General features: G+C 49.3%; 1 protein-coding gene across 7 annotated transcripts in view; it reads right to left on the bottom strand.

Moving 5' to 3' along the window:
- Positions 1 to 21,090, bottom strand: part of by (focal adhesion protein tensin) — a 354,735-nt gene that overhangs the window by 67,223 nt on the left and 266,422 nt on the right. For all 7 annotated transcript variants that reach the window (XM_065435184.1, XM_065435202.1, XM_065435175.1 and 4 more), the window contains one exon: positions 10,888 to 10,926. In XM_065435184.1, the coding sequence (XP_065291256.1) occupies positions 10,888 to 10,926 (39 nt within the window). The remainder of the gene's footprint in view (positions 1 to 10,887; positions 10,927 to 21,090) is intronic.

Raw genomic sequence — 21,090 nt, forward strand, 5'->3', positions numbered from 1 at the left:
TTATTTTTACTGGTCATTCAGAACAGTCGTTAGGCAAAGCAGCTGTCTTGAGGCACGTATGGAAAAAGGAGAAGCGTAATTGCAACATAGAATGAGATTGGCTGGAAGATGCCTTCGTTTCGACGACGGAAATTGAGACTAGTTCTTTTTTTCAAGTTTATAGCAGCAAACCTGAAATTGATAAGGAAAAGTACTTCTTCAAACTACATTACCTCGCGAAGAGATACAAACCATAATATAAATATAGGGCAAGCTTGTTCACAACTTGGCGAGTATTTCTGTTTGGTTATTTATTTCTTGCCAGGAACATTTATGCGCAGGAAAGATTTGATGCGCGAGTGTGCTGTAAAAATAAAACCGTGTTTAACGACGTGAAATGCTGTAACCTCCCTGTTATAAAGCTCTTGGGCAATGCGGAGTGATTTCCGAACAAAGAAAGAAGAAATGTTCCTAAAATGCCGCACCTTACGTCAATGGCAAAAGCGCAGCAACGCTAAAAACTAACATGCATATCTCGAAATTTGGCCGTCCGTGGCAGAAGATAACTTATTGCGCCGTGTTCTGTGCGCGTCGCGAATGCACGGCCAGACTTTTCTTTCAAGAGGGAAGCGAGCCTTCCTTACTTTTATGGCTTTCTCTTTCACTGGCCCCCCGCGGACTCCAAGCTGTGCGCGAGAGAAAGGACCCCGCTCCCTCCGTTCGGTTCCTGAATGTGACCCATTGACGACGCTTCGGGGTGTCGGCTGTTGTTTCCCGTGCCTGGGGGCGGCGACGGGGATGGAAACCGCAGTTGGAAAAGCGCGGGACGGGCAGACTCGCCCCACCAGCCCTAGAGACCGGACCACTTTTTTACGGGGCTAAAACTGAACGTTTTGTGTATTTTTGACTTGCTTTTTTGACCTTCTCAGAGTAATTAAAGTTTGTTTTAAATGTTCAACTGCGTTCGACCCGTTATCTAGCTGGACAGCGGACGCTTTGATCCCGTCAAGTGCGATCCGCGAGGCCAGCATAGTAAAAAAGTGAAGTCGACTGCCATCGGCCGCCAACTCAACATCCGCTGCAGTGGAATACGTCGCACGGCAAGACCTCCGGTTTGACCATGACATCCGCCTACTGCAAGGACACGGCATCGCCTACAAGTTGAGCAGCTGACGGCACACAGGGCATCGACAAGGTGGGCTCGTTTCAAATTTCATCGCGCAGCTTAGCAGGCTTCACCACATACGTCCGCTTTGAGTGAGATACGTCGTGAAGCACGCACGCCAAAATGGATCAGGACAAGCTGACGCCTGGAACGTCTCAAATTATGACAGCAGAGCATGAAGCTTCCACGGCAAATATTCGACCACAAAGAGCAACTACGTTTTCCATGAAAGCTAAAGAAACGTATGAAACGAGCCGCGAAGAGCACTCCCGGAGAATAGACGTTGCCTGGAAGAACGTGGAGACAGCTATTTTCAAAGTGTCATGTGCAAAAGAGGAAGACGTTAACAACGCCGCAACGCAGCTTCGCGCAAGCTATGAGCGCTATGAGCACGTCGCCGCCAGATACGCTACCTTCCTCGCCAAAACAAGCAGATCTGAAGCCCAGCAGGAATTAGAACTTCAAAAAGCAATCGACGCAGATCGTTATGTGACTGTAAGCGACAAATTACGTGAGGCTACAGAACGAGAACGCGACCGCTTACAAGAGGTAACGTCGCAGCACTCTCTATCGGCCCACTCAAGCGTTTCTTCGAGGTCACGACGATCGGGCTCGTCAACAATCAGCCTAGCCGCCGTACAAGCACGCGCACAAGCTGAAGCCGTCCGGGCCAGAGCAGAGTTTGGTCGCAGAGAGGCCGCGATGCGTATTGAGAAGGCAAGGATAGAGGCTGAATTGGATATTTTGCAGCATGAAAAAGAAGCGGCAGCTGCAAACGCACAGGCGAATGCGCTCGAGGCAGCCGTGGAGCAGGATGGCGGGGAGCGCATGCGCACGCTCCCTCCTGTGGACCGAACGCTGCAGACTAGGAGTTATATCGATGAGCAGCAAGCCCTACGCAACTCTGCGCTCGCGTTTACTGAGGAGGCCGTTACCAACTCAAGCGACGACGTAAACAATGCTCGCACGTCACCGAGGGCCAACACAGCTGCGAATAATTCGATGTGTCTGCGAGCTGATGAACGTCCACCTGACTACCATGCTGCCCCTAACAACCCAAGTTTTAAGCATGCTGGAGCTACGACTCCTCCTATGGACTTACGAGTTGATCCGCAGCCGCTTGTGAATGCCCCGACACACAACAGTTCAAGCTCAGAGCTAGCCGATGTCCTCAAATTCCTGTGCCGCAAAGACCTTGTTTCAAGCGGTCTTACCAAGTTTGATGATCGACCTGAGAACTTTCGCGCTTGGAAATCATCGTTCAAAGGTGTCGTCAGAGATCTAGGTCTTTCTGCCCAAGAAGAGCTAGACCTTCTCATCAAATGGCTTGGCCCTGAATCGTCAAATCAGGCTCGGAGGTTGAAATCGGTGCACGTGGATGACTTTTCAACGGGCTTGAACGTTGTGTGGAAACGGCTCGACGACGTCTTTGGGCGCCCTGAGGCAATTGAGGATGCACTACTGAAGCGGCTGGAAGACTTCCCGAAGATATGTTACCGGGAAAATACCAGACTCCAGGAACTTGGCGACCTCCTGCTAGAACTCGAGGCTGCGAAAACTGACCCGTATCTTGCCGGTCTTGGCTATTTGGATACCGCAAGAGGGGTCAACAAAATTGTCTCGAAGTTGCCATCTGGACTTCAAGAAAATTGGATGTCGGCGGGGTCGAAATACAAAAAAGATCATGACACTGCATTTCCACCCTTTTCTTTCTTTTGCAAATTTGTTAGAGATCAGGCCAGCATGAGGAACGACCCGAGTTTCATCTTGCGTGCACAAAATGCGCCGTCTGAATTCAATCAGAGGAAGCAAGACAATGCTACCAAGACCACGCGGCAAAGATCGTCTGTGTCAGCGAGAAAAACAGAAGTGGATCCTGCTTCTGCCAAAATTAATCGAGATGCCACTGCTAACGAACAGCAACCGGAATCGAGGGACTTTAAAAGGTGGTGTCCATATCACAAGAAACCTCACCCTTTGGAAAGGTGTCGCGTCTTCCGTGAGAAAACCTTGGAAGAGCGGCAATCTTTCATAAAGAAGCAAGGGATCTGCCTACGATGCTGCTCATCCAAGAACCACATGCAGTGGCAATGTCAGGCAGTTGTGAGATGCCTCATATGCGACAGCACCGACCACGCCACAGCGCTTCACCCAGCACCGCCAACCTCAGAGCCGTCAAGGGCTAGTGGGTCTGATGACAGTACCACAGATGACTCAGAAAGAAGAGTCACATCTAGGCGTACTGAAGTGGCAAACGCTGACAACAGCACAAGGTCGTGTGCCAAAATCTGCCTCGTAGAGGTCACCCATGAGACTCAGCCTGAGAAGACAGTTAGAGCGTACGCGATTCTTGACGACCAGAGTAATCGCTCGTTGGTTAGGCCAGAACTCCTCAACGAGTTCGGAGTGAAGGGGACGCCTACGCAATACACGCTCCGCACTTGCTCCGGCAGTACTGAAGTGGTTGGAAGAGTCGCTCATGGTTATTTCGTGCAGAGCATGTCAGGCGAAGTCAAGTTTCCTCTTCCACCTCTCCTCGAGTGCAAGGCAATTCCAGAAAACAGAGAGGAAATTCCGACACCTGACGCTGCAAGGCACTACCCGCACTTGAAGTCAGTAGCAAATCACATTCCGCCTCTTGAGGAGGCTGGAATACTGCTCCTTCTTGGCCGGGACATCCTAAGAGCTCACAAGGTTCGTCAGACAATCAACGGACCCCACGACGCGCCGTATGCTCAGAAGCTCGACCTCGGATGGGTCATTGTCGGTGACGTTTGCGTTGGTCGAACGCGGAAAACGGGCAGCGTCAATGTGTTCAAGACCCATGTGCTGGACAGTGGGCGACCATCTCTTTTTGAGCCATGCCCAAGACATTTCTTTGTTAGGGAGGCGCCGATTCTCTACTCTGCGGATAAGGTCTCAAAGGATTTACGATTGGCAGCAACATTGGATGACAACCTGGCCCCGAATCTTTTCGAGACAACAGAATTTGACAACCAGCGTGCTCTCTCCATGGAAGACAAGACATTCCTCAAGATAATGAATAGTGAATTCACCCAAGACAAATTAAACAATTGGGTCGCCCCTCTCCCCTTTCGCACACCGAGAAGTCGGCTTCCGAACAACAGAGAACAAGCTCTGTCTCGTCTGCTCTCGCTACGGCGTACCCTGCGAAAAAATCCTGAAACAAGGGAACGTTTCGTCAACTTCATGAACGAGCTCTTCATCAAGGGTCATGCGGAGGAAGCTCCACCACTTCACGTGGACGAAGAATGTTGGTATCTGCCCATATTCGGCGTTCACCACCCCCAGAAGCCTGATCAAATCCGAGTCGTGTTTGACTCCAGCGCTCAGTATGAAGGGGTATCTCTGAACAACGTTCTCCTGACCGGCCCTGACCTGACGAATAACCTTGTGGGGATTTTGATACGCTTCCGGCAAGAACCAGTTGCGGTTACAGCGGACGTCCAGCAAATGTTCTACAGTTTCATGGTTCGCGAGGACCATCAGAACTACCTGAGGTTCCTCTGGTTTAAGGGCAACGATATCTCCAGAGAAATCATAGAGTGCCGAATGAAGGTTCACGTTTTCGGCAACAGCCCATCGCCAGCTGTTTCAACGTATGGCCTTCGACGGACTGCCCAACAAGCTGCCCCACGATTTGGCGAAGATGCCAGGAAGTTCGTTGAAAGAGATTTCTACGTCGATGATGCACTTAAGTCTCTCCCGAGCGAAGAAGATGCCATTAGTCTGCTGCAAAGAACACAGAAAATGCTTGCAACCGCCAACATAAGGCTGCACAAGATAGCTTCGAATAGGCAGAATGTGCTGAATGCATTTCCTCGAGAGGACCACGCCCAGGGACTGAAGAACCTCGACTTCGGCACAGACGCGTCGCTTACGCAAAGAAGTCTCGGTCTACTGTGGGACATACGCGACGACAGCTTCGTCTTCAGGGCTCCTCGTCAGGACAGGCCATATACGCGGCGAGGAGTGCTGTCGACCGTCAACAGCCTTTACGATCCACTAGGGTTTGTGGCTCCAATAACGGTTCAAGGCAAGTACCTTCTCCGTGATCTCGTGACGAAGGGTTATGACTGGGACACACCGCTTTCGGACGAGAAAAAGCAGAGATGGGACGAGTGGAAGAACTCTCTCCAGACACTACAACACCTTCACGTGCGAAAAACGTATGCGCCAGTCTCGACGCTTGAAGCCGAAAGCAGGGACATTCATGTATTTTCAGACGCGTCCACAAGGGCCGTCGCAGCTGTGGCATATCTACGCGTGACTGACAAGCAAGGAAACAGACACGTCGGATTTGTCATGGGAAAGACCAAGCTTGCTCCACAACCAGAACACACCATCCCAAGGCTTGAGTTGTGTGCAGCAGTGCTTGCTGTAGAGATGACCGATTCTATACTGCGAGAATTCGACTTCCAGCCGAACTCGGTCACGTTCTACACGGATAGCAAAGTGGTCTTGGGTTACATATACAACGAAACAAGAAGGTTCTACGTGTATGTGGCCAACAGGGTGCAGCGGATACGTAGCAGCACGCAACCTGAACAATGGAAATACGTTCACACAGACGAAAATCCAGCAGACCACGCCACTAGAGCGATTCCAGCGGCACAGCTTAAGAGCACGAACTGGTTGTGCGGACCTGATTTTCTCTCACGACGAGAAGAGGAAGCACGGTCGTCGAGCTTCATCCTCTTAAATCCTGACGAAGACAAAGAAATACGCCCTGAAGTCTGCACTCTGGCGACGGAGGTGAACAAACGACAGCGACTCGGAGCTGAACGCTTTCATAGACTCTCGAACTGGAAATCTCTCACTCGTGCTGTAGCAAGTCTGATCCAGGTTGCCCATCGCGCAAAGAACGCATCACAAGGAGAGGTAGCTCCCGTTGAGGCGCTCTCCAAAGCCAGGCTCGTCATCATTCGCGCAGTACAGCAGGACGCATTTTATGAAGAGATATGCTGTATCCAGAGAGGAGAGCAGGTTCACAAGACAAGCTCGCTTCGAAAGCTTGACCCATTCTTAGACGCCAACGGCTTGATCCGCGTCGGCGGCCGCTTGAACAGAAGCGACCTTCCAGACGATGAGAAACACCCTCTCTTATTGCCAGGTCGGCACCATGTGGCGACGCTTCTCGTGCGCCACCACCATGAATGCGTGCAACACCAGGGCCGACACTTCACAGAAGGAGCCGTACGAGCTGCTGGGTATTGGATCGTCGGAGGTAAAAGGTGCATCTCATCCGTGCTGCAAGCATGCATTTCATGCAAGAAGCTGCGAGGGCGCTTTCACGACCAGAAGATGGCTGACCTTCCGGCAGATCGAATCAGCACAGATCCTCCTTTCACGAATGTTGGAATCGATGTTTTCGGTCCCTGGACGATTGCCTCTCGCCGAACGAGAGGTGGTGTTGCAAACAGCAAGCGCTGGGCAGTCATGTTCACTTGCTTAAGCATTCGCGCAGTGCACATTGAGCTGATCGAATCAATGGATACGTCGAGTTTCATTAATGCCTTCCGAAGGTTCCTAGCAGTGCGAGGGCCCGTCAAGCTAATACGCTCTGACTGCGGGACCAATTTTATCGGAGCCTGCAGAGAACTTGGAATCAGCGCAGAGGGCATTCATCGCTCACAAATAGGCAAGTTCCTCAGCGGAAACGGCTGCAAATGGATATTCAATCCACCGCACGCGTCCCATATGGGCGGTGCGTGGGAGCGGATGATAGGCATTGCACGTCGCATTCTTGACTCAATGCTCATGCAGTCACGTCATCAACGACTCACGCATGACATTCTTGCAACCTTTTTGGCAGAAGTTGCGGCCATCATTAATGCCAGGCCCATAACTCCTACTTCGTCTGACCCCGAAGATCCCACAATCCTAACTCCGGCGACACTCTTAACCCAAAAACACGGAAGCGCATCTGTAACAACTGGGCAGTTAGATACAAGCAACCTCTACAAACGGCATTGGCGTCTCGTGCAAAACCTGGCTGACGAGTTCTGGAAGCGCTGGCGCACAACGTATGTCACTACTTTGCAACAACGCCGAAAATGGCAAGCAGCAAAACCCGACCTCAAAGAAGGCGACGTCGTTCTACTCAGGGATAAAGAAGCAACCCGCAACGACTGGCCCGTCGGAGTGATTACACGAAGCCTGCCCAGCGCAGATGGAAGGGTGCGCAAGGTCGAGCTGAAAACAGCCAAAGACGGGGTTGTGAAAACATTCTTCCGGCCAACAACAGAAGTTGTGCGTTTGCTGTGACCGTGATATAGTGGTGGCGTCTTAACAACGGAAGACACCAGACGGGGAGTGTTCTGTGCGCGTCGCGAATGCACGGCCAGACTTTTCTTTCAAGAGGGAAGCGAGCCTTCCTTACTTTTATGGCTTTCTCTTTCACTGGCCCCCCGCGGACTCCAAGCTGTGCGCGAGAGAAAGGACCCCGCTCCCTCCGTTCGGTTCCTGAAAGAAACCCATTGACGACGCTTCGGGGTGTCGGCTGTTGTTTCCCGTGCCTGGGGGCGGCGACGGGGATGGAAACCGCAGTTGGAAAAGCGCGGGACGGGCAGACTCGCCCCACCAGCCCTAGAGACCGGACCACTTTTTTAAGGGGCTAAAACTGAACGTTTTGTGTATTTTTGACTTGCTTTTTTGACCTTCTCAGTGTAATTAAAGTTTGTTTTAAATGTTCAATTGCGTTCGACCCGTTATCTAGCTGGACAGCGGACGCTTTGATCCCGTCAAGTGCGATCCGCGAGGCCAGCATACGCCGTTTTTTACAAAGTCTTCGGAAATGCTCTCCAAAATGCTCGGTAGTAGTAGTAGTAAAAGCCAGCGTACTCGGAGGTTTCTTCCACACGTCTCGGGTGAAAACTCGTCCGCTCTGACCAACTCGCGCACGATTACACAAAATTTGACACTCGCTGTTCGCCTCCGTGCTGCGAGTGCGTCTCGGTCTTAACAGTTTCAGCTGTACCCTCAGATGCGCGGAATCTAGTGGGAGTAAGTATACACGCAAAGCGTACTCCGAATGCGTTTCAGACGACTGGCTTGCTGCCAAGCAGAAACTAATGCGTGCCCTCACACGCCGGAATAGGTTTTTCGTTCGACAACTGTCCGCTAATACAGCAGGGTATGGGCGCGGCGAGAACGAAGCTCACGCCTGGCGTGCGCTCACGTGGTCTCTGAGCAGCGCGCCGCGTCCCAGCTAACGGATCACGGATATCGCGGCGCCGATGGGGCACGACTTCTGGGTGCAGCGGGCCAGTGAAGCCACGAGCTGTAGAAAACGCATACACACACACTCTCGAGCGCGTACGCCTAAACAACGCGGCTAAGAAGCGGGTGGTGGGCAACCACGAGAAGAATGTTCGGAGCTTGACCTTTAGTACCCTCTTGTCGTTTCAGGTTTGTTCAGTTTTATTTTATTATGCCAGGAGCACCTCCCCCCCCCTCACTCGTTTCTCCCCTCCCTGCTTGAAATGCCCCCCCCCCTCATTCCATCCCCTTCAAATCCATCCTCCCTGAAGTGCCCTCCCTCAGCCTACAGAACCTCTCTCATCCCACCGACCCTATGGAGCCTCCACCGAGTTGTGCCCGAGGTCTTCTTTCTTTATTTTTCTTCTTTCCACAAGCCCGCATCATATTGGTTCATTCTTTTTGCTTCATTTCTCCACGTCAGTTGGGCGCAGAGAGCAGTTTGCCACCGTCGGTGGCGCTCGCGGTTATTTTTCAATTCGGTCTTTTTTTTTTCCGCGCAACGCGCGTCCCAGGTTGTATCGGGGCGGGATGAGATAGAGAAAGCGTGCCAGGGAAGCCGACCGGAATCCGGAATTTCGTCCCGCGCTTCTTGCTTCTCTCTTTACGGTTTCTTGAAAGCGCGCGCCAAACCAGGACTTTTCGAGCCCTGTCGCAGAAGCGTGGTCGACGGGCCGCGGTCTTATCTCCCGTACATCTGCGATCCTCTTTCCCACCCAGCCTCACTGCTTCCCTGGTCGTTCTTCGCTTCGTCTTGAGTTACGAACGAAAGACACTTTGTAGCAGCGCTCGCCGCCGATGCCGCAAGGGGACGATACGAACACCCTACAGGCCGCCGTTCTACTATTACGAAGCGACGCGTATACCTCCGCAGCGTGCAGCTCCACAGACTGGCATCGGAAACGCGTGTTGTCCGCTGGTATCTGATTTCCACACAGCCCCATTGCTTTCCGTCTTCTGCGTGCACAGTTGTTGCCTTGCAGTTCAGTTCACTTTTCGACGTCACGTTCCATGTGTCACCCGCGCCCGTCCGCAGCAGCTCTCGCCCCTGAGGGCAGCTGTACTGCGCGCTGGTGGGGTCAAGATATTTTACAACAACTGCCGAGGCTCGCAACCCGTAAATATCCTGCGGAAGAACGGAACGCTCGCTCTGACGCAGGAGACGCAGACCGGATGACCGAGCAGCTCTGCCCGCCTCTGAGCTTGCACCTCACAGCGACAATGTTTTATGTGGACTGTTCACATTTCATGGATTTGTACAGATATGCACCTTTGGGATCATTCCTGTCGTGTTACTGCTGTTACGTATGCACAGTTCTCGTAGTGGTAACATGCAAACAGCAGCACCAGACAGAAGAGAGGCACACCTTTTTGTAGTGCAGATATCTGTTTTGTTTTCTGTCTTTTGTGCATCAGGTTTCTACGGCGAACGTATATTATTCAACTTCGGAAATCAGATAGCTCATAATGTTAAGAACGTTGCCCTGAGCACACATTTTTCGTGGCATACGTATGCTGCTTAGACGCAGCCACAAAAGCGGCAGCAAGACTTGGAACAGGACAGGCTGACAAGCAGCGCATTGTCTTTAGATCTTGACATAATTACTGAGCCCCAGAAACAAACGCAGCGCGAAAGAAAGGGGGCGGGGACACTCATTGATTATGCCAAGTACGCACCAATTGGCCCTCAGCAAGTCCTTTTATGTCTTTAGATCGAAACGACTTTTTGAGCATGTTTACTGCTGCCGATTTTGCCTGCTTCAGGAACGTCGACGACTTTATAACGAAGCGCTTGGGACCTTCGAAACCATTCGTTATACAGGTCTCTTCGTTGTAAAGATCGCGTGCCTCACAACTAACAGTGTACCCGGGACAGAAACATTCCTTCGTTATACAGATAGTTTCGTAGTAGAGGCGTTCACTGTAGAGGCACTCTATACCGAATAAACTTGCTCGAAAAGAGTACCCCGCTGCTACGCGGCGTCTTGCACTGCCACAAGAAGGTGACGCAAGAACGTACCATCACAATTTTCCGAATGGGCTTTTTCATTCGTAATTGCGCCACCTTATATTTTAACACCTTTAGAACTGTTTTCACAAACAAATTTTGTTTTTTACAACATGACGCAGACATTCGTAAAATCGTACAACGAGCTCAAATTTGCAAACTTTACGAAAAATATCGCGAGTTGACAGGCATGAACAGGGACGAAATTTACTCTCTTTAACTCTCTTCGCCCTTGATTTTCCAAACCTGTAGCATTTCGTGTTATCCAATACTAATGTTTATTTTTCTTACTGAGTGAAAACAGGTAGCGTTATTAATGTAGAATGACTCAAAATCTTTGTTTTACTTTCGTTTTATATTTCTTTTAAAGAAGGCAGGTAATTAAAAGCACATAAGACTCTTTTCTTAGGTTCAAGAACACTTCTATAGAACGGTAGCAGAGCGCGCCACTCACCAACTCATAACTCTGTTTGGGGTCACAGGAGGATATCACCTGCAAATAAAGAAAAAAGAAGTCAAGATTCAGAAATAATCATACGTAGTGCGGAGCAATCATAATATCACTTAAACAGCGATGTGCGCATGCGCAGCTGCCCTGGCGCAGCTGCATGTAGCCCTTCAATTCGGAGCGCAGTGAAGAGGCTTGCGTCAATGAAAACAATCTGCAAACTAAATGTCACGCACTGACCGGAGTCAACAGTAAAACCACAGCGTTTGAAATTTCACATGAAAATGTCAAACTAATACTGGAACACGTTACAGTCAAATTTATGTACTAATTATTTATTTGTATCTAAATGCACGTCATGTATTAAAATATTAGTTAAGAAACCATATTTGAACACGTTGCCTTCAAAGTTACGAATATGTCTTCTCTGCTGGCTTACGCAGTATCGGACACCGATTCCATGATTTTCTTATAAGTGTTATAACTACGTCAAGAACACAAGGCGAGTGAAACTTAGCGCATAAAATATCTAACCCAGCATTTCATATTGTTTGTTTCTCTTTTTCTCATGAATCGGACGCATCAGCATCATGTTCACTCACAATATATATATATATATATATATATATATATATATATATATATATATATATTCGTACATCCGGGCGTCTAGACTACGTTCTGTCACTCGAAGACGCAAGCACATCGCTCAGATGAACAACAGACATCCACCACCGCGTCCTGCTCGCTATCATGGCGCACTATATCATAATCCCGTCATGCTAGACGACGCCCGCACGCATTTGGTGGGGGTTCTTCTCCTGCATCAACTTCTTTTCTTTTCTTCTTTCTTTCTTTCTTTCTTTCTTTCTGTCCAGCTCGTGATCGCGTAGCTTTCCGCCTCCTGTGCAACCTGCCTCCTGTGCAACTCACAAGACGTCACACTCTCGCTCAGTGTTTGTTCCTAGCTATTTTTGTCAGCGCTATAAAGATATCCGAAGATTGTCGGCCAATGAACTGGAGGCGCCAAGTTGATGGAGAAACGCTTCCAGGTGGGGAGAAAGTTTCAGACGGCATTATTGCTGTCTACCCGGGGAAGAGGAGGAGGGAACAATGATACATGTAATGCAACTGTACAGCGTCGTTTAACTACGTCGTGATCTGCTCTCGCTTTCGGCCGCGTATTTCTTCAAGGGCTCGTTGCGTTGGCGTCGTCTGGTGACCGTTTCGAGCACTATACGTGTCTGTTCATGTTTACGTTAACAAAAGGCCCCTATCTTAGAACACGAAAGCAGAAACTTTAGCCTAGAAAGTGTAAGAGTAGGGTTAAATTTTTATATGCAGAAGACAAAAGTGGTGTTCAATAGCCCGTAAGAGCAGAGGAATCCCATGATCGGCAGTCAGCCTCTAGAACCTGTGCAAGAGTACGTTTGTCAGTTACTTCCAGAGGAACTTAGCTCATAACGAGAAAGAAATTTGCAGAAGATAAAAGTGGGTTCGAGCACACATTGCAGACATTATCAGTCATCCAGTCATCAGGTCATGACTGGAAGCTTACCGCTATCCTTGAAGAGTTCACCTTCCTCCCATTAAAGCTCTCTCTCTCTCTCTCTCTTGAAAAGAAAAGTGTTAGTGCATTTAGCGAAGAAGTTTGCGAAGAAGTTAGGCACCATGCAACGAGTGATGGAATGAAAAACGTTTGGCGTAACGTTAGCAGATACAACGACAGCGGTGTGGATAAAACGGGGCTAGCCGATTTTCTAATTCAATTAAGTTCTGGGTTTTTTGCGTGCCAAAACCACGATTTGATCAGGAGGCACGCCGTGGTGGGAGACTCCGGATTAATTTTGACCATCAGGGCCTCTTTAACGTGCCCCCAATGCACGGGACACGGGAGTTCTTGAATCGCGCCCCCATCGGCAGATATTATATAGTTGAGATTAAGAGGGGGGCAAATGAGGCTGGACAGGCAATGTAATGCGTAAGACAGATAACAAGTGGCCTATTAAAGTTACAAAATGGGTGCCAAGGAAAGGTAAGCGCAGTCGAGGAAGGCAGAGAATTAGGTGTTGCGATTAAATGAGGAAATTTGCAGCCCCAACTTGGCATCAGCTAACGCGAGGCAGGGGCAATTGGAGATTGCCAGGAGAGGCCTTCGTCTTGCAGTGGGCATAAAATAGACTGTTGATGATGATGATCTTACAACACTGACAGGAACTGCACGGAGCTCGATAGTAACGCTGCGTTTCTGTGCTATACTTAAGTGCGCGAGACCGGCTCTAGTTAAAGAGAGCGATCAGATTATAATGAAGTGTGCATCAATGAAGCATGCATAACACTTGTGTCACTATTCACTTTTGTCACGTCTGTGCTGACTTCTCCACGTCGCAGATGGTCTTTCTTTCTTTTATTTATTTTTCAATTTTCTTTTTCCTTGGGCGTTGTTCCAATCTACGCATGATATGATGGATTTTCGTATGCGTTGCAAGAACTTCGTGCGTGTGATTCCTCGGTATCCAACGAGACTACGCGCTGCGCATGGCACTGGCTTACGCTTCACGCAGGTACTCGCGTGTATGACATGCAAATTTATGTGAGCGTGTAAAATGTGATTTCAGTTCTGCCCACAATTTGCTTTTTTGTTGTTGTTGCAGCGTTGAATTCTCTGCAATGATGTTGCAATAACAGATTCAAAAGCACTGCATTTGCCCATGTGCTCCTCATATAACAAACAACAATAGCCAGGAAACCAGCTTCGTTCCAGTCGCTGCCGACATGGCCAATCGACATGTGCGCTTAATGCTATCCTCCTCTCCCCCTTTCTCGAAAAAAAAAAAGAAAAAAGAATTATTCCAATGAAGTTTTCTCAAACAGAGTACAGACTTTTGTATTGAACAACAAGATTGTAAGCAGCCGTCAAGTAAACGTAGCAAAGCGCAAGTCGGCGACAAGGTGTGGTAAAGACACAAAAGGTCTGAGACGCGCACATGGCCCCTGTTCACGCACAACAAAAGGCACGCTTCCTCAATGCGAACAAGGATATGCATCCTACGCACGTGTACGATTCGATAACTACCTGGGTTGAAAAGGCCATACATCAACCGACAGAAGGTCGCTGCCACGGACACCTGTTTCGCTGCCAGCAAAAGCAACGCGCCACGCCGTGTCATACGAATACGAATCTCAGCCGTGCAACTAAGCGCCCGCGCGAGTCGAATGCATCGGTGTGTGTATACCCTGTACACACTGGCGCAACCGCCCGTACACGCACAACCCGTACGACGCCGTTCCTGATTCACGGCAACCCGGAAAATAGAAGAGTCATTTATCACGTGCCGCTGACAGCTATCCGCTGCGAAAGTACCAGCAAAAATGAAGCTGTCACGGGTGACCGTCCTGCGCCGAATGAGGGTCGCGTGAGAACAGGTTCGGGTCCCTCGGGCACTGCGCCGTTCGTTTTTATCTCGTTTGTCTCAACGCCAGCTGCAGGTTCTGATTGTGCTGCCGTGAATGGGCTCGAGTAGAACAGCAAGTACTCCGTAAATCAAACACGAGATGCACTCAACCCCCAGAGTCATAAGAAGGAGTCGAGAAACAAGAAGACGCCGTGTGTGACAACTCTTCACCATATTCTTCTTAGTTTGACCTTCTATCAATTTTCCATGAGCTTACGCAAGACGTTACCTCTTTAACAATCTTCAGTTTGCGTTTCGAATCATTGCTGCACTTTTAGGTATGAAAACCATACGGACAAATTTTTCCACGTCTGGGTATACGTTCCACTCAGACAACGCTGCTCTAGAGAAATCGATGTTGAAAGGTCGCGCAAGATAGTTAAACGTACGTGCATGCTATCAGTATCATATAATTACCAGTGTTAAGACCTCAGTGTGAGGTAGCAAACCAAACTTTCCCTTCTGGTTAATCTTCCTGCCTTTTCCCTTTCTTATTTCTCTCTCCCTCTCTACTCTTACAGTTACACACACACACACACACACACACACACACACACACACACACACACACACACACACACACACACACACACACACACACACACACACACACACACACACACACACACACACACACACACACACACACACACACACACACACACACACACACACACACACACACACACACACACACACACACACACACACACACACACACACACACACACACACACACACACACACACACACACACACACACACACACACACACACACACACACACACACACACACACACACACACACACACACACACACACACACACACACACACACACACACACACACACACACACACACACACACACACACACACACACACACACACACACACACACACACACACACACACACACACACACACACACACACACACACACACACACACACACACACACACACACACACACACACACACACACACGAGCAACTGATTTTATCGCTCCATGTAACAATGCAATGCAAGAGTAGATAAGGTTTAACAATGTTAGGGTGCTCTTTGTATTCGCTTCTAGAAGGATCTGTGATAACCACCGTAAATTTGGCGATCACTTCATTCTGATCATAAGTTTAATTTATATATTTATTATTTTTTATACATTACAGCCCAGTTCGGAGGGGGACAAAAAGACAGAAACATAGCTGTACTGTAGCCAAGCATCGCGCTTTCATAGTCACAGCAATAAAGAAACAGTGCAGGCAGTGCTAATTCAATCGCATGGAAATCTACACCAACGTGTACAACCAGCGTCCTTGACCCGGGCGCATACAGCGCGCGGAGAGGACGCATGTGCTCCGACGGAACCCCGCCGAAAGGAAGCCTTGCACGCGAATCTCTAGAGGACGCGGCACGCATGCTAAACGACGCACATGCAGGCGATCGGCATCGAATGCCAGATGAGAAAGAAGGAACAGCGGGAAGGAAATGAATATACATGCGCGACTCGCAATTTCGAAAGTTAAAGTGCGCGAGCGCAGAGAACGCGTTTTAGCGCACACGGCGCGCCTAATGATAGCGCCTAATGGCGGCTAATGGCGACTAATGGAGAACTTCAGCCGCCGGTAGGGGCTGGAACTGAAATGTCCCAAGTCGGAAATAGTCAAGGAATATAAACGAGGATTAACGGAGCAACGAACGATATGGAAGGACACGAAGTGAGGCCAAATGATCTCAAAGAGCACATATGGTGCTTAAAACTGAGCAATTGTGACCTAGCATCGCAGATTCTGGGAGCCAAGTGCCAAATATATAGAGTTTGTTGTTGTTTAATAACTGCACACCAACGAGAAGGTAGGCTACATAAGAGCTGGCTATCCCAATACACAGTTCATAACTATCACACACATGTCATAAACAAACATAATAAGTCTACATGAGCAATTGTGAACAAGAAATAAACAAGGACAAGCGACCCATATGTACCCACGTTAAGAGTGCATGTACACTGTGCAATAAAAGCGCTACAAGCTGCACAACACACGAATATTTTAAAGTATATTCCAGGCAAATTGACGCGCTGTTGGCCATACAATAAGCAATATATGAACTAGTGCTCCACAGAGATGTCACGGCAGGCGCCATTGGAGTTATGCAGATCTTCGCGCAATAAAAAATACCAGTGGGACTACAAGACACAGGCAGGTCTTACGGCTAGAAGACTTATCCGTGCCCTTAGCTGGAAAATGCACCAGCGCGCATTTTATAACACCAGGCTAGGAAAGGATTCTGACAGTTCTCGCGAGCTGGATGAGAGACTTAATTGAACAGCCAACGGTCTCAGCGCCCGCAGTAACAGGAAACCGCGAACACCACAGTGTGACCCCACACATTTATTTTCGCTCAGATGAAACCGCCACCGCAGTGACAGGGTTCCGTGCATATAAAAAGAGGCGGCGCAGCTGACGCAACCTGACAAACAGGGCGTGGTCCCCTCCACCGCCGCCGACTTTGAGCAATCAGCTCCGGGTCCTACATATATGACGCGCTCGCTTTGCGTTCATCGCGGCATCTTTTATTTTTATCGTACCGCTTTTCTGCCTGTCGCGTTCGCTGTCGCATGCTGTCCCATGTCCTTCTTGGCTCGGTCCGCTTCCTGTCGCGCTAGCCTTGGCCCGAGCGATGTCGTCTGCACTCGCTGACGCTCGCCGAGGGATCCCGGTATGCAGCAGCAGCCGCGGCCTTCTGTGCGTCTGTTATGGCGTCCGCTTTTCCCTCCGTCCGTTCGTTGGGCAACGTTATGTTGGCCGCGTCGCCCATATAACCTAATCTTGTCTCCCATCACTTCAATGCGCAACCGCCGTGCTCTTCTTGCAGCGTCCTTTCGCTGTGTGTTATGTGCCGCAAAACTTTTTTTCCTTTCTTTCCGTTCGTCCTGTCCTCACGCTAAAAGGGAGGAGGTGGGTGGGAGGCAAATGGGACGGACCGCCCTCGCCGTTATCAGAGCAGCTCACCCGTGTCGGCGGAGAAAGTGTCACGGGACCTGGCGTGAGCTTCTCGCGTTTGCGCCGAAAATCCTCGCTGCACGCACACAGAGGCATGCGGGTTTCCGAAGCCTGTGTTCACCTGTCCAGCGTACGCGCAGCGGTTTCATGGTCCTCGCATACGCTGCTGCTCCTTTTGGCCGCATTTCGGGAACAAATACTGTAGAAATAAATACCGTGCCGAGCATTCTACCTACACTGTCATAACATGTTGCATAGTTCCGCAGCACGACGCCGCAGAACACTTCAATACAACTGCTGCGATCTCGACTTGTTACGTCTCGGTCAGCCTTAGAACAGTCCCGCGCTTGTTTAGCAACAGAATAAAAACTAGGGAAACACGAAACTAATTATCACCGGTGTTGACACAGAACAACACACGAATAATGTTGTTCTGTGCCATTTTCAGTGTCTCTTGGGAGAAAGCAATGAGCGTTGCCGAAATAAGATATTTGAATTCCTGCAGTACATATCTTCTTATAAGTTTAGCGTACTGCGCTTCCGGATGGATCGAGTGGACCTAGTCAAAGTGAAAATGTCAAACTTTCTGAATTTCTTCAAAAAAGCAAAAGAAGAAGAACCCGGATATCACAGCTCCTCCGTCCAGTCAAGTCACCTTTCTCTCTCACACACACCCTTGAAGGCTTCAACAATGAACTTATAATTGCTGTTACTGTACGCCAAGAATCCTTGGACAGCAACCAAAGCAAACGATCTGCCCACACCACTTGGCGTTAGTCAGCTCTTCCGCGCGTGAACCACAACAATACGCACAAGGAAGTACAATGTCTGCCAGACGCACTGACTTCCTCTGCGCAGTATGTGGAAACCCATGAGTAAGACATGAACAGAATATGATGACGCCGGGCCACCGCAGCTCTGCTCAGGTAAATGGGAAAAACACAATTAAATGTCGTTCCCTTACACGGTTGATAGCGGCTCTTGCTTGCTTCTAAAGCATACTGCCGCGGCCAGGATTTCGGCACACCTGCAACTGGCGACCGGTCATCTGAGTGCGTAGCCACACACGTCCGTTTGATGTGAGAAGGGGCACGCATGTGGATACAACAGGAACGACACAATCGAGGAAAGCCAGTGTAACTGTGCGTTTCCGTGGGTCTATGTCGTTATATGTTAGTGACTGAGGACTCGGACACTACTTTGAAAACGTGCCATGTGTACAATGCTTCGTTTTTTGTATGTTATCGTCCTGGTGGAATTGTGGCGTGATTTTGACTCAGTGTTCGTATCGCGTCTTGTTGAAATAAACTTTTTCTAAACAATGGCACATTTGCCTCATTTTTAAGTGATTCATGTGAGCATCCGAACATTAGGTGCATTTTCCCCGATATAGAAGATTTTGGGTTGCCACTCTCTTCGTATCACACATCTACCATGCTCCAAACTAAGCTCAGCCAAAAACGAACACCCTCGTACATGCAATATGTTACCTGCTACCTGCTATTCTTTCGAGTTTTGCATTCTGGGATGCCCTGCACATCCCATTTCGGACCTCGCTTATCTCATGAGAAATTGACGGCTGAAACCGAGATCCTACGTCCCTTGGCGACATCTCTGATTCAAGCGCAGGGCAGTCAACCGGGCACGCGTACGTCTTTAGTTAACCTCCCTAGCCTTCCCTCTTTGTTTCTCTCTCTCTCTCTCTCTCTCTGGCTGAAAATAATTCAAGGAAGTTCAAGAAAAGAAGTCATGTGAACGAACCGACTCCCGGAGAAGATAAACAAATAAAATCTAATCTAAAATAAAGTTTTATTTTTCACGTGCTCTATACTTAGAGAGAAACATCGGCTACGAGAGCGTTTTCTTAAGTTCATTTTGCCTCCAGGCTATAGGCAGGTTGCGAACGTAGTTCCTGCGCCTACTGGGGCGCCCCTCGCGGCGGCGAGCGCGCACTCGGCAGGATACGACCGGCCCGCTTGCCTTCGGAAAGCCTGTTTGTGCACTGTTTCGCGCGTAGCTGTTGCCTTTTCTGAGCAATGCCGAAGTGCAACCCGAGCTGTTGCGTAGTGGGCTGCAACAGCACGTACACCAACTCACGAGAAACAAAATGTACAGGTTTCCGAGCCGAACGTATGAAGCAGAACGGCGTCAACACTGGGTCACGCTCGTCCGACGGCAGTTTTATGTTCCGGCGTTATGCCAAGTGCGTTGACGCTGAATTCGTTGCTTTTACAGCAATGATGGACGCAACGGGACACCAGCAGTGCGTACCAGGATATGTAGCAAACAAAGTAGTTTGGTTCCTCACTGTACTGCAGCAAAGCTGGGGAACTCTTTCTTAATCCTCTCTCATTCAAACAGCGCCAGTGCTTGCTGAGAGCTACGAGGGGGGGTTGCAACTGGCTCAGCTGGCATAGCATTATGAAACGTCGTTCGAACGCGCAATTGAACACGCACGAGAAGAGAAAGAAAACACGAACGCCGTGTTTCTCTTCCCATCCGTGTTCAATTGTGCGCTGGAACGATGTTTCATAATACTAATCACAACCAACTAGCCCAGCTGTCCATACTCAACAGGCATACACCCTTCTGCGCCTAGCATATAAACTAATTAAGGGGCAGTTGAGATCATCAAAATATCTGACGACCTGGTTTATTGGAACCTCCTTTGCACGCACTGAAAAATTGCAACATAAAAGTATCGAATTCCCAGTAAATTGGGCGGAAATATTTTCCTAGCGTAGTCTAACACAACTGGTAAGTTCCTCGCCTTTATTTGTGCTTGGGGAGAGCAACAATAGTATACCTCGGGTAGGTCTTACGAGTCGTTCGTACGCCCCACGTCCTTGGATGCGATGTGTTGGATTCGCATTTGCCGTCCTGTATGTACAGGTAAACTACCGCGGCGTGCTTGCACTTCCCTGCGATGCCAGCACGGCAATCGCAGCTCCCCGCTAGGATTTGTCTGCTATCGCCGATCTTCAAGAATCAATGTCGCCTATAATTTCATGCGTCCACACCGTAGATAACGAAGTAACTTACGCTGAGCTTCACGCATCTCGCTGGTGCATTATTTTTCGTTTGCGGAATACACCTAGCAGTCACTTCCGATAAGTGCGAGTTCAACACTTCCCTCACGTCGAAGACGTGCCCCACTTCAAATAGACGACTTCCTTTCTCTGAATTTTTTTCACGAAAAAGGCTGTCAAGATCTTGTAACTCCCGAAACCCGGCTAAAATTAATATCGGCACGCTATTTCGCGCCGTCACTACCGCCAGACACGGCTCCAAACACGCAGAGCGAGCTGCTTACGCCGTGAGTAATCCTACCGCATTCGAGCAACTATTCGTCAGATGGCGCTAGGGATCCGAAAGACAGGGCGCCACTTAGCACTTGCAACGTGCCCATAGTTGACAGCTTTTACGTGTGATAAAGATAAAAATACTTTGTAAAGGACAAAACCATAGCGACATACAAAAAGAAAATAAACGTACAAACAAACAAAAAACGCTTGCACGACCGCTATACACTTGCACTTAAATAACGACTCAATCGTCGATGAATAGGAAAGAAAGAAAACGCGGCGTGTAGAAAAATAATGGCGCATTCATTCGGCTTATTATTTACGGCAGCAGGCAGCACTCGGTCAAATCGGAATGATAAAACAATAGACCCCGCCCCCCTTTCCCGCCCCACCCCCTCACGCGGCTAAAGGCCGCGTATCCTGGTTACGGCCACTACCGAGCTT

The sequence above is a fragment of the Dermacentor albipictus genome, chromosome 1 (genome assembly GCF_038994185.2).
Source record: "Dermacentor albipictus isolate Rhodes 1998 colony chromosome 1, USDA_Dalb.pri_finalv2, whole genome shotgun sequence".
In the NCBI taxonomy this organism is placed as follows: Eukaryota; Metazoa; Arthropoda; class Arachnida; order Ixodida; family Ixodidae; genus Dermacentor; species Dermacentor albipictus.